The following is a 14,684-nucleotide window of genomic DNA, read 5'->3' on the forward strand; positions in this document are numbered from 1 at the left end:
TCTGCAGGCACCTCCTGCAGGTACATCCAGGCGCTTTGGAGCAGGAGTTGTTCCCCTGCTGCCCTCGTGCTCCCCACAAGCAGGTGCTTCCTGAGCCTCCTGGAGAGACACACAATCCCTTCAGACACATCTTGGGCAGTGTGAGGGGCGCCAGTGGGGGAATCCTCCTTAACAGAATTATTTCTCCTTATATTAATCACTGAAAAATTGTTTTCAGCCAACTGTCCTAATTCCTATACCCATATTTGCCTCTGTAGAAGAAGTTAAATTCAGTGTGCTGAGACAAAGGCTTACATATGTGTGTGGTGTCGTGGGGGGTGATGTCAGGGAAGGCTGACTGAATTCCTTCAGCTGTTTCTCAAGAACTCCGGCACACAGAATTCCTTCATCCCGAGGAATAAGGTTTTAATGAGGTTTTTCTTCCTGGATTCAGTTGCAGTCCCTGTAATTCCCAACAGCCTTTGAAATGCATCTTTCTCAAGGCCCCTGGTGGGTATGGGAGGGACAGGCTGCTGGTCCAGCTGTCCCCTAAAGCCAGCTGTAACTTGGCACATCAGTTATCACTGACTGCACTGCAGCCCATGGGTGTGGAGAGCAGAACGAGCTCTTGTTTGATCAGGGGTGCAGCATTTGGTGCTCTTTGCTTCTGCCTTCCTTTGCTGCAGCAATTGAGCATCTGACAGGTGCCCTGACCACTCGGTCAGATCCTCTTCCAGACAGCAGATGGAAAAAATGCCAAAATGAGGTTTGGGACTTAGAATTCTCTTTGTGTGATGAGAAATGCCATGAACTTCTGTCACCCTGCTTTTATTTGAAATCTACTGTATAACACAGAGAAGGAAGTAACAGGCACTAAAATAGTGGTTTGAGCTGAAATTAAGTTTTCCTAGAGATTTGAACGTAAAATTCCAAAAATGTGGCTCTTACTAAGAAAAAAGATTTTGAGCATCCTCTGATGTTCCTGTTTCGCTTTCACCCCACAAACCATTATTCACAGTCCTAAAGCAAAGCAGACATGGAGAGCTATGACAATTTTTTTCACAGATTCAGGTAAATCCCAATGGCAAAGAAAGAATCAACAACTGTTTCTCATGCTGGCAATATATATTTATTGTCATTTTGGAGATAGGCTACCATGGGTGTATCAGGACTTCAGACTAAAAACAAATTGGGATTATGAAGGCTTAGCATATGCCAGTTGAAATGAAATGACTGATGTGAAGCTGACCCTTACAAGACCTTCAATTGGTCTGTTTTTGTGTCTCCCCCACACAGTAAAAAAAAAAAATCTGAGTATCTTTCCCTTCCCCTTCATTTCAGCCTCAGAAAAATAAATGACCATCCAACTGCACCTTTTACTAGCTTTACTAATAAAATTCTGCTAGCAATATCAGAACATTTATATTGTTGATTCTACAACTTCAAAAGGAAGCAAAGCTTTATAATGTTCTTCCTCTGCATGACCTGGCTATTGAGTCCAGCTTTAAAGACTGTCTTATATTAGACTATTTCAGTTTTATTTGCTGCAAACCTTCCCCACACACACTCTGCTGTTCAGAACAAGCTGCAGCAGTGCCAGGTCTGACTATGTGCAAAAGCCACTGCAGTGCTACAAATTATTGAACATTCTTCATCTCCCATGTACTGACTAACAAACATCTTCCATTAATTTAACAAGTTGCAAATGCTATCCTCCAAAATGGAAGGGAAGGATGAAGATATTTTGTGCTTCCATACAAAAAACAACCAACCACCCAATAAAAAAAAAAAAATCCTTCAAATCCAATCCCTCACCCAAAAAAAAAACCCAGATCAAAACTATTGGCTGCCCACTGTCCCCACCCTCCCCTGGCTTTTATAAGTCACCATGAAAACAAATGCATACAACTTACTGTACAAATACAAAGCTGCAGGCATTCAATTTACAGAACATTCTGAAAATATTTCAAGCATAAAAAGTACACTTGATAATTGCAAAAATAAATTTTCACTTTTTTAAAAAACATTTTGATCAGAGCTCAAGCAAAACAAACATTTAAGGAATTCTACTTCAGCTTAATTCCCTAAGAACACCATCTTCAGAAACTAAAAACAAAAAACCTCAGATTTTTGGTGATAAAGTAACTGACCATGTCTTTTACAGAAAAGAAATGGTATATACAACAATGGCACAGACCTTAAGCATCAACAACATATTTCAGCCAAAAGTAAGTCAGCAAGTGATCTGAGTCATTCTTAGCATTACACAGTACTCATCACTAAGAACCTCAATCCACCAAGAACAGATATTAAGATAGACTGGTACAAATGGAAGGAAAAATCCATGACATCAAATAGGCTCAGTTTTTGTCACTGAACTTTGTTTAGGCTAAGTTTCACTAGTGCAAGACCATTTGTTTACCCAATTAAATGAAAGCTCATAAATGTCACAATTTAAGAACACTCATACAAAACTATTTTTTCTTTTAAAAAAGTGCCACATACCCTACTTTTACTAAAAAAGTTACAAACTAATGGAAGACTGTCTGTCTCCATCTCTTGTCAACAAGGAAAGGCCAAAGTGATTCTCTGATGCCAGCTCGAAACGGCGTTCTCTGACCTATCCCCAGCATCTCCAGCTTGGAGCAGTCCAGCTGAGCGTTCTTGGGACGAAGGGCACCCACAACTGGACTATCAGTGATCTAAAATCACAAACACAAGACAAAAAACCCCCCACAGCAATAAGTAATCAGAAGTGACAGAAAAATACTTGTTCACATACATTAGAACTTTTTCTTCACAGCTTTCCAATATAGGTATGGTCACCTCCTCCCTTCTATTTTGTAGGGATTTTTTTGGTTTGGATTTTTTTTTGCTATTTGCTCGTTTTGTAGTTAACTTTATTTCAATATGTCAAGCCATGTGAAGTGTCTTAAGCCAACTTTTTCTCACTCTCTTTACTGCTACTGTTTGTGTTTTTCAACATTTTATTCATATTTTCACTCTGATTATCATCATAAGGTAAGGAATGCTCCAGGATGTAAATGGAACCATGTCTTGATCAATATACTTGAAGAGAAATAGAGTTGGGCAGAAAAAATTAAGGCTAAGTGTTCTCGATTGTTTTTCTTTCATCTTTCAAGTCACATTTCAGTTCCAGCATTCACCAATTCTGAATCCTTAGAATTTATTCTGTACATAGATAAAATCTTCTTGACATGGTATATGCCTATCACATTATCAGTATGTCTTTAAGAGTGGTCTCACATGTCAATAAAACTGCAGGACAGGTTTTAACCAAAGCAAAAATTATTTGTAGTTCTTAAACGTGTGTATTTATTTATTTGTAGTTCTTAAATGCAGGTATGTCAAGAAATAAATCTGGACATTGCACAGCTTTTACAGAGCCCTATCTTCAAGTTAATGCTTTATCAATCTGTAATATAGAAGTTCAGATTTCACTGTGACTAAGGGGAACTGTTCTGCAGAAATACCATTACACTACAGACTGGGAAACTGGGACTGATTAATTTTCCTAATTCAGCAGGTCAAAGCAGCTGTTGTTTTCCTGAGCTTGATACCAGGCAGTCCCCTCAGCAGCAGAGCCCTGTGCTGGGCGTGCACAGCCATCCTGCAGAGGAAGCTCACTTGTACAGCCAGTGCAGACCTGCAGTGATCAGGCACGGATCTGTCTGCCTGCAGGTCCAGCAAGCACTTACTGGTCTCAGGTGGCTGCTGGGAAGGTTGAAAGCGTCTGCAATGGCACACGCCATCTCATACTTAGTCATCTGCTCATTGCCAGACCAGTGAAAGGTTCCTTTTATTGATGGGTCCTAGAGAAGAAAGAGGAAACACAGATGAAAGGAAGCAGCCAGCTGGCCCTCAGGCTAATTCCTGTGCAAGAACTGTGCAGAATTAGCATCCAGCAAGCCCCTATCTCAAAAGGCATCTTACAGCATCTCAGTGGTGTTCTAGAAACATCTGCACCCTTTCAGTGAACACTTGACCAGGGACTGAGAGGGGAAACTGGTGTTGCTTCTATCTGACCTGACTTCACCAACAGCTTGTGTCCTGTAGAATGAACAGGAGGGAAAGGAGCTGCCCACCAACCAAGCAAGGTCAAAGAGCTGGGGAGGGGGAACTCAGCTGTTCTGTGATGTTCACTTACTCAAAGTAAAGGCAAAAGGCATCACACACATCCTGAATATTAAATTGCAAACCCTGTACAAGTCCAGACTGCACCGTGTCCATGGTCCATGTATTCAAAGTTACCATGTGAAAAAATAAAGGTGGCTGTTTGCTGTTTGGTTGTTACCTTGCAAAGATGGTAATCTGAAGGTGCTGTGGTGAACAAATACAAGGAAGTAATTCAGTCCAGGGGCTTTGTTTTGTCACTTCAGTGTTGTTAATACAATAAACAAGGGCATCTTTGAGAATTACATTCAACCACATGGGTTTTTTTAGTTCAAACTAGCAATTTGTAAAAGGCACATCAGAGTAAGTTTGGCATTTCTAATTCTCTCCTCTATACCAGAAAACAACTTTCAGGTTCTGTCCCATCCCTTCAACCATTTTTGTTTCAAAGACCACAATACCCTCATAGTCATGCAAACATCCTGTTGTATTACAGGCAGTTCTTTCCTGCCTCCCAGCATTCCAGAAATGCAAATAATCCAGGTGATGTGCAGTTCTCAACTGTTCAGAAGCACAGCTGAGAACTCCAACTGTTTTCACCTTGCAGAGGCTCATTTCTTGCCACTCTTACCAGCATCCTCTTCTCTGCTAGTTGTCTGCAGACAGCTGCTACATCCTTGACATTGGTGGGAAATCTCTGTTGCCAGTGGTCCATGTTGGCAGATTTATTACTGAACTGCACTTTGTCAAACATAACCGTCACAGCACTTTCCTCCAGTCTTTCCACCTCTCCATACAAGACAGGAATCCTCAGTACTGCAGTTTCTAGAAGAAAAAATATTTTAGATCATGGGTGGGGACAAATGCTGCAGCACAATCTGAAAAGTGGAAGTGTTAAGAAATATGCTGATCATATTAAGCATCTACAAATCACAAATAAAATGCAAGCAGTACATTGGCTCACAGAATATAATCTTAATTTATATCAAAACCAGTTTATAAACACTAAGATTATAAACATTATTATATTATTATTTATTTTCATTTATGCCATTGATTTCCAGAAAGTTAACAAGTTTTCATTAATTGCATAAAGATGCCTGCTTGGGTTAGAACAAAAAATTACAAAATTAAAAAACCAGTGCAGTCTACTCTGTGCAGTTACTCCAGCACTCCCCACCCTCACTGGGTAAGTGCAAGGAGAAAAATTCCCACCAGTCACAAGTCATCATATTCAGGCATCAATTACAAAGATTTTTCATCCATCATGCAGAAGACTCCTGTATAAAGGAGGATATTATTTACCAGAAAAAAAGACATGAACCTTGAAATAAATTAAAAGCTTGACAATTAAGGAATAGGTTCACAGAACACAATAGTAAAAAAATGTTAGATTCCAGGCAGTGATTTGAGAAATTAACAAAATGCAAAGAGAAGCATATTTCATGATGGAATACATCATACTAGTCTATCTCTGTCATGAAGACTCAAAAAGCCTCTGAGAAGAAATCCAAGGCTATGACAAATTACTTAGAAGTAATAGTTTTGCTGAAAGAGAAAACAAAAATATCGGACCTGAAATTAGAAGCTGAAGTCATCAAAACATTGCCATTCTTAACATATTTGGAGGACAATGCTAAAGCTATTGGAGAGACAAACAGAAAAAGCTAACACAGATTATTCTCACAGAGAAGTAAACCAGAATAAGTACTTAGACAAGAAAAACAAATAGAAAACCCAATGTGACACTGATTTCCTGCTGCTCTAGAAGCAGTTATTTGGTCACTTAGCAGATGTTCTTCCTCTCTTTAAATCCTGGTTGAAACATCTATTATTTTTTAATTGCTTTAAAAATATTCTTTGAGAAGACAACTGCCCTCCTTTCATTCTCAGCTCTCTGGGACATGGAGAAGACCAGCCTCAAGAATAACAGCTCTGAGGACCTCTTGACACTTTGTAGTTTTATAAGCATGACTATATACATATATATATTTATATTTATAGGCATGTATTCCCTTTTAACCAAAGCAAAGTTTCTTTGTAAAAAAATGTTAAACCCACTTACTGGAGATTTTTGCATTTTAGAACAGAAATGGACAGGGCAGTTCTTCACACAGCTACAGATTTGACCAGTGGAATTCTACCTACACCATAGCAGCAAATCAGTGGTTGGAACAGCAGTACATGGAAAACACTTGTATTTGTGTGACTCAAGAGAACTCCTATTTTCAAACTCTTTACTTAGCACCACCTCGACACTCCTGCTGCTAATAATACCAGTGTGCAGCCCACTGCTCTGAAAGGTTACAAACCAAACTGCAGGGCTGAGCTGGGGGAAGGCTCTAGCAAGACACCCACACACACTTGGATTTGGTAGAGTCTTATCTTCATTACCATTCTAGAAAAGGGAGCAAACAGCTTCACAGTCAAATTCAGAGATAGTATTTAATCTAAGGGTGAGTGAATAACTGGTCATTTAAATTTATTTTTACTTAAATAAGACTTTTCCTATGGATGTATTTCTTTTACAAAGTTTCTTTCTTACTAGTAATGCCAAATCCATCATACACAGCATATATTTACTTACTGGAAGACCATCACACTAATTTATCAATAGCTTGTTTCTCTGGTTGAAAAGCACAGAACCACAGTGTGAGTATCATACTGACATATCAGAAGCCTCTTCTGCATATGTACCGAGATTATTTTCTTCAGATTTTTTCATAAAATACAATTGCTTCTTTCCTTATAATCTGTGACTGAACACTGACAGTGCACTAAGAACAGCCAAATAACTCTTTTATACAAGAAATAAATCTTAAATTAAAGGAAACACGGCCCTTTTCCCTTAAGTAGAATTCTAAAAATTTTGTTTGTGTATTTTGTATGCCAAATTTTAATTAAGAAAAGAAGTAAATAAATTTTAAAAACCTTGTTGTTTGAAGCCCTAAGTACATTATTAACCCTTTAGAAAGTGTTACAAGCAGGAATCTGATGTGTGCAGTTGAGTAAAACCAAAATGAGTGGCTTATTGGCATATGTAATAGAGCAAAACACAAAGAGTAACAAGGCTCCATGTTGATTTGAGCTGTATTGTTACTGAATCACAAAACTGGTCTTCTCTTTAGGTAAACACACACTGACAACACTTGCAATGCATCTCCATAAATAACTGCAGCTGTGTAGTGAATGAAGCATTTTATCTTGCCTTAGGAACAGCAGGTTCACAATAGACAAAGGCTTATGAACATCCATCAGGGAGAGACAAATCATATGAATAAAGATTGGAAAGGGTAAGAAATAAAAGCTTTAGTCAAGAAATAAGCAAGAGGGATTGCTCATGAGCAAGGGAACCAACCCCTAATCACATTCTTCTCTGAAACTCGTTTCCATGGTTTTGTAACTTCATCAGTGACTTAAGAGTCTACTAAGCTAATACATAACTGAGTAAAAATAGAAAGCCTGTATTAAAAATAGTTGAGTGTCTTACCTTCATTGTTTTCCAGAACTGCCTTTTCACCCTCCAGTTTGGTTTTACCATATAAATTCAAGGGATTTGGTACATCAGTCTCTTTATATGGAGGGCTTGTTCCATCGAATACATAATCTGTACTAATGTAGATGAGAAATGCTCCAATTCCAGCTAGGAAGAAAATGTTTATAGATAGTTTATATTAATTCATGCCTTCTTTGGAATCCCAACAGACCCTTATATCCTCCCAAGGATCTCCTCTTCCATGCACATTCCTGCTGCTTTGTCTGTTACCTGATCCTCCACAGAGCTGTGCACACTACTCTTACGGAAAACAGGTTGACAGCACACTGATGGCAGAAGTGACATTCACACTTGTACTGTTTGTACTGATGTCCCTGTACAAACAGATGCAGGATTTTAACAAGACACCAAATCCATGAGGTGGGCTCCTTACCTGCCTCTTTGGCTAAGTTTGCTGAAGCAGACACATTGAGCTGAGAAGCAGCATCTGGTTGACTTTCTACAACATCTGGCCTTCTCTCAGCAGCACAGTGCACTATAACATGAGGCTGGAAATTAAAGACTAATTTTAAACAACCAACATGTCAAGAGGTGGCAGTTGCACCCTAACTCTAGTGATGATACCCCTCAGGCAGAACTAAGTAATAAAAATAGCATTGTTATTTTTAATTACAGCATTCTGAGGAACACCTTTTCCTTAGCATCTTCTTACAATAAAGCCATGCTGTTTCCAGACACAAAAAACATTTATCAACAGTTGTGTGATTATGGTCTTTGGTAGCTTCAGTTTCACAGCAACTTTGAAGTTGTGGAGATTTTTTTCTTTTTAACTCTGTATAGTAAAATATATATTAATACAAGATACATCTCTCACACACACAGGGATACTAAAAATTTTTAGGTAAGCTATTTTTACATGGCTTACTTGACATATGCAGATCATTGAGATGATATTTACCATTTTATAGAATGGCACCCTGGATCATGTATTTCAGGTTTTATATATTCCTCTTGGCACTTAACACTGCACACTACACAGAGTTACTCTGTTGGCTTCAACTTTTCCTCCACCTCCCCAGAACTGCATATTGACACAGTGCAGTGTCAGTAACTCAAATGTATCTTTTCCTTTCCAGAACGCTGGGAAAAAAAAGCACAAAGCTGTGCCTGCAGCCTGCTGTGGTGAGCACAGCAAAGGGAAATAAAAGCTGTGTGCACCTAGAGAGCAAAGCCCTGCTCTGGGTGGGGCAGAACACACAGCCACACCTTTGTCAGAGCTCTGCCAAGGCACCTGCCCCACTCCTGCCCCAGAACTCAGCACTATCAGCTGACTACTGCACACAAAGTACCCCTCCCATCCACTTCATACACCAGAAACTTACCTGGAAATCATGGATAATGTCATGAACTGCAATAGAGTCCAGAAGATTTATCTGTTCAAATCTGGGCTGAGCTCTCCTGTATCCACAACCAACTGCGTTCCAATTATTGTCATTGAATTCTTTAAACACAGCTCTGCCAAGAAGTCCTGTAGCACCAGTGATCAAAACTCTCCTGCTGGGAACATCAACATCTTCCTAGGGAAATGACAACAGGAAAAGTTTTGTTTCTACTGTAATTTTTTACTGTTTTTTCTTTAAAATTATGCACGGTCAGAGGCTACTGTATTAAAAAAGCTTCTCCTGAGTCCTTTGGAGTGTTTCATGGAATATCAGCATCTGGGAGGACCAATACTGCAGCCAGTCAACTGTTTAAACATATATTCAAAGGTAATGAAAACAGAACTTCAGTGAGAAACTCATTTACTTCTACAACAATCCAAGCCACTAGTGAACACAGAACTTTAAGTTCATCCAAAAGCTGGTAACTTTGTGCAATCCAAAAGGAAGAAAATAACTTCCTTAGAAAACGCACCCAAAAGATGTAAAATTTAGGGTCCAAATCTTACAACAAATAATTCTGGATCAACTGTGCCTGTTCAAAGCTGCAGCAATACAATATAACTTACTGTAGTAATTAAAATCTTGAATCCTATTATTAAATAGAAGAGTAATTTATTGTTATTCAACACAATAGTCTAATAGTAAGTAAAACCAAGATATGGATCTCTTGTCAATTTTACAAAATGCATCTGGAAGTGCTTTGACAATTCCAGCTCTCTGTAGGACAGACTAAAGCTGTACTTCAGCTCCTGCACATTTTGGTGCTTGGGACAGCTGTGAACATCAGCACACACAGACTTCATCCCAGCTCTCACTAGAACATCAAGGTTTCAAGGCAGCAAACATAACATCCATGACTGTCTCTGCAATCTTTATCCTCCTTTAATGCTTTCCTTCTGTATCTGCCATGAATAAACCCAAAAAGCTGCCTGCTAAAACCAAAAATGAAAGCATATATTTATCATGCCTGTGCAGAAAAACTTTGGGTGTGCAGAACCCACAAATCTTGGGTTTCCCGGCCACTTTACAAAAAAGGACAATTTGTGACAAATTACTATAATTCTGTACATCACAGAATGCTTTCTGCTATGCAATCTCAATAGCCCAGTAATTTCTAAGCATTGTACCAGACTGCTGCTTTTTGATTGCAGCACAGGAAGCCACAGCAATCACTTCCAAATTACTGTCTTTCACCATGAAGTTACACAGCTTTTGTTCCATCAGGGCATATGCAGAGGGGCACGATGGAAACAGCCTGCCCCAAAACAATTGTTTCAATTTCCCAGCACAGTGCAGGCATTTTCCTCAACTTTAAATCTCCAGATGAAGGCTGACTTATTCCCATTAGTACTGGAGGAAAATTAGTAATTTACATGCGGACAGAAAAGTGCCTGAAAATGACAGACTCCAGCAAGTGATGTTTCAAAAAATTACTTTTATCCTTAAATTTTACCTAAGAACACAAGCTCATTTACCATTTTTAAGGCTACCCAGGCTTCACTGAACAGCATGAGCGAGAACATGCAACTACTGTTCTCTCCTGTACTTCTCCTCTTAGCAAAGTCTGCACAGAGTGTCACAGGACCTATGATCAGGGCTTCCACAGCCAAAGGTGCCTGCTAATAAATACCCAACACTTGCTGCAGATCAGAGTCAAAAGGTTCTCTAAAAACATCACTGAATATCTTCAGTAAGTAGGAAGTGGCCAACACAAAACCAAGAGTCATCTGCAAAATCTGATGTTTTAAAGCCTTATTCATCTATGCTTGTTTATTTTATCATAAAGAGGATGTTACATCAGCAGCACAGCTTGAACTGGACACAAACACAGCTTTCACCAAGCACAGTTTGCATGCTACTGCTGTTGTCTGCAAGACTAATTGATTCCAGTCACTTGTTTCTGGAAGAGTAAGACAGATGATGGATGTTTCTCATAAATCCAACTCCAATTAATTTCCAGTCTGAACCTCTTCTTGCCAGAAGTTTTAACGTTCTGGTGACACAAAACCTGAACAGATGAGCTCTTTCCCTGTATGCTGCCTCGCTCCTTCACAGGACATCACCCAGATGCAGCAGCATTTCTATGATCTACTAACACTACTGAAACGTGCAATTTTGAGATTTATAATAAACCATCCCATTGATTGTTATCTGAATAACCAAGAATAACAAAGCAGTATTGTGTTTACAAGTCTCATTCACATAAAAATAAACAAGTCACAGCATTATCAGATTAAAAAGTAGCATTTATGAGACATCAGATCACTCTGTAGACACTACCAAAATATAAAATACAATATAATTTATAAAAAGAACAAAACAGGATGCATTTCAAGTTGAAAACCAGAAACAAGTACTTTTAAAGTTTTTCATAAAGCTTTTCAAGCTTTATATTTTTATTTAGAAAATCATGATGAACTCAAACCACTAAATTTTAAGGCATGGCCACTAAAACCCGGAAGCTAATGGTGTAACAGATTTGCAACACAATACCATGAAATCCAAGTCACTACAGGGAAGCGAACGTGAGACTGAGCTCCCTCAGCTCCGATATCCCCTGCAGCCACAGAAAGCAAAAGGCAAAGCCTGGGGCTTTCCAAAGGCTCGGAATGACAGGTGAGCCTACATTAGTGTTGCCAGAAGTTGTTCTGCCTCTCCCTACACGCCCAGCCCTCATTGCTGCAGCAGCTCACGTACCCTGTGGGGCACCGCCGACCCCACCCGGGACAGCGCGCAGGACGCGCCTCAGAGGAGCCCTACGTGGAACCCCGCACGGATCATCCATCGCCGAGCCCTTCCCTGTGCCACGGGCTCGCCCAGAGCGGCGCCACGACCCCGGGGCCATTCCGGCGAGCCCGTGTGGATACAAACCCACCTAACTCCCGCAGCCCGCGGGCGCTCCCAGCTGCGGTTCTCAGGTACCCGCGGCCCCTCAGGGCGCAGCCCCAGCGCCGCGGCCCCCCGGGCCCGGCCCCGCGGCGAACTCGTCAGCGCTCCCGGCCTGCCCGCCCGGCCCCGGCTGCAAACCGGCACAGCCGCTCCACGGCGGGCTGCCGGCCCCGCCGCCCTCACCTCCACGAGCTCGCAGCGCCCCGGCGTGAAGCGGATCCGGAGCTCCTTCTCCCGGCCGACCATGGCGGGGCCCGGCGCTGCCAGGGAGGCTCCGCGCCCGTGCCGAGCGCCGCGCCGCAGGGGGCGCCCTCGCCGCGCCGCGCGCCCGACGCACGCGCCTCTCGCCGCCGCGCGCTCATTGGCCGGAGAGCGCCGGAGGGGGCGGAGCCAGGACGGGCATTTAAAGGGACAGGGCGGGCCCGCACGTGCCGGGCGGAGCGGCTGAGGCAGGGCCGTGAGGGGAGCGGCGGATGTGTCACTACCTGCGGGCAGCGCCGGCCCGAGCACCGCCGGCACTGTCACTGCCTGCGGGCAGCGCCGGCCCGAGCACCGCCGGCACTGTCACTGCCTGCGGGCAGCCCCGGCCCGAGCACCGCCGGCACTGTCACTGCCTGCGGGCAGCCCCGGCCCGAGCACCGCCGGCACTGTCACTGCCTGCGGGCAGCCCCGGGCACCGCCGGCACTGTCAGTGCCTACGGGCAGCCCCGGGCCGGGGCACAGAGCTGAGCTCCCAGCGGCACGGCAGCAGCGCTGGGCACTGGTACCGCTCCCGGGCACGCAGAGGGGTCTGTGCGCCGGGGCACCTGCGGGGCCGGGCTCCCGCCGCACCTGCGGGGCCGGGCTCCCGCCGCACCTGCGGGGCCGGGCTCCCGCCGCACCTGCGGGGCCGGGCTCCCGCCGCACCTGCGGGGCCGGGCTCCCGCCGCACCTGCGGGGCCGGGCTCCCGCCGCACCTGCGGGGCCGGGCTCCCGCCGCACCTGCGGGGCCGGGCTCCCGCCGCACCTGCGGGGCCGGGCTCCCGCCGCACCTGCGGGGCCGGGCTCCCGCCGCACCTGCGGGGCCGGGCTCCCGCCGCACCTGCGGGGCCGGGCTCCCGCCGCACCTGCGGGGCAGGCTCCTCTTTTCACGTTCGTGGTGGTTTAAACAGTAATAGGAGTTACTGCGGTAAGCACATTTAACATTTGAGCACACTTCGCCTATTGAAACTGAACTTTCTATTGTGATTTCTTATTTGTAAACAAGAACGTGGAACTTCAGAATTAGACCAAAATGTCGTATTGCCCTGCACAGAGCTCTGTCATGTATTTACTATAAATTACTTCATTCCTCCTCTTATACTGGAGAAGAATAAGCATTTTCAATTTGCCTTTATCCAGAGTTAGATGTAAAAGCAACTGGTAAATCTCACCAAAGGTGGTTGTTTTTGAGAGAGCAATTACTGCTCACAGTACTTACTCCTCTATGTATCATTACATGCTTACAAGGTGACAGATCTGATTTCTTTTTCAATCCAAGTTCTGAAGGTAACACGCTACTGTATACAAAGTGTTACTGTACCATTTCTGACCCACGAAGGCAGAGACTGTGCCCAGCAGTTTTTTAGCAAGAGAACTTAAGTAGATGTGTAAAAACTACTGGCCAAAAGTCACTGTAGCTACTTCACCTTTTATCTATGCCAACCAATTTATTTCAAAATGACTTGATTAAAAGAGTTTTAATTACTCACATACTCAAGGAAATAAACCAGAAGTCTGATAAAATTTAATAAAATCATAGTAAAATTTTACAGAATATTGTAAATTATCTTTATGATAAAGAACTAATATTTAAAGGTGTATATACATAAAAAAATGAAACCACTTCAGCCAGTTTCTGCCTCCATGGAATACAGATGCCCTTTTTCCCTGTAACAAGCTATTGACATTTAATTCCCTTCCATTAACCTTAGAATTCTGTTTCAACATATCAGTAATTCATAACTTGAAATCAAGAAGTAGAATCTACAAAGAAATACCAAACTGTTCAGCAGCATGGAGGTAAGAACTCCCAGTACATCTGATGCCACATCATCTCCTCCCAACATGGGCTGGATGAGCTCCCTGTGCACTTTAACAAAAACCATAATGGACAAATAAAAATTTTATCCTCTGGGCCCAGAGCAAGAGGAGAATAGCACAAGCATGAACACTGAAATCTCAAGCTACAATCATCAATCAGCCTGTAAAATATCTTACCATCTTTGTCACCAGAACAAGTTAAATTACATGTAGTTTTTGTATCTTCATTACATATTTTTCCTCAAATATTTATCTCGAGTCAAAACTCATGTTAAATAAGTGTTCTACCTATACTTTAAATTTCTTTATTATTTTTACAACCCCTTTGTGAAACACTATGATTTTACAATAAAAATTGTATTGTTGTCTAGATCACAGTCACTTAAGCATTATGCATTCCTAGGTAAGTAAATGGATCACTCATTAAATTAACATTTCAGATTAATTCTGTAATTCACAGAAACTAAAGCATGATTAAGTCTCCCTCTCTCCTCCCCCTTTGCTTTTCCCTTGATGTAGTAACCACAGTGTGGTAGCAACCTGTTAATGCAAAGATCCAGAGCCTTACCTGCTCCATTTCCAGCAGCATTTCAGGCACTGCCAAAGCACAGAGGGAATTCCCAGCCTGGGAACTCATTGCATTCAACTGTGCCCTTGTCCCTTTGTGTGCTGTGGGGAGCACA

At 42.4% G+C, this 14,684-nt stretch overlaps 1 protein-coding gene across 2 annotated transcripts; it reads right to left on the reverse strand.

Annotated features, from left to right (window-relative positions):
* Positions 1 to 1,085: 1,085 nt before the first annotated feature.
* Positions 1,086 to 12,281, reverse strand: MAT2B (methionine adenosyltransferase 2 non-catalytic beta subunit). Of its 2 annotated transcripts, XM_063413513.1 has the most exons (7): positions 12,124 to 12,281; positions 8,992 to 9,186; positions 8,043 to 8,157; positions 7,604 to 7,756; positions 4,745 to 4,938; positions 3,699 to 3,812; positions 1,086 to 2,681 (listed from the first exon to the last, which is right to left on the reverse strand). In XM_063413513.1, exons 1-7 carry the CDS (start codon positions 12,184 to 12,186, stop codon positions 2,511 to 2,513), a joined length of 1,005 nt encoding a protein of 334 aa, XP_063269583.1. In that variant the 5' UTR covers positions 12,187 to 12,281; the 3' UTR covers positions 1,086 to 2,510. The 2 variants fall into 2 exon arrangements, with proteins under 2 accessions (XP_063269583.1, XP_063269584.1); XM_063413514.1 differs by lacking the exons at positions 1,086 to 2,681; positions 3,699 to 3,812 and adding an exon at positions 4,589 to 4,674 and having other exon boundaries at positions 4,714 to 4,938.
* Positions 12,282 to 14,684: the final 2,403 nt, after the last annotated feature.

The sequence above is a fragment of the Prinia subflava genome, chromosome 16 (assembly GCF_021018805.1).
Source record: "Prinia subflava isolate CZ2003 ecotype Zambia chromosome 16, Cam_Psub_1.2, whole genome shotgun sequence".
Lineage (NCBI taxonomy): Eukaryota > Metazoa > Chordata > Aves > Passeriformes > Cisticolidae > Prinia > Prinia subflava.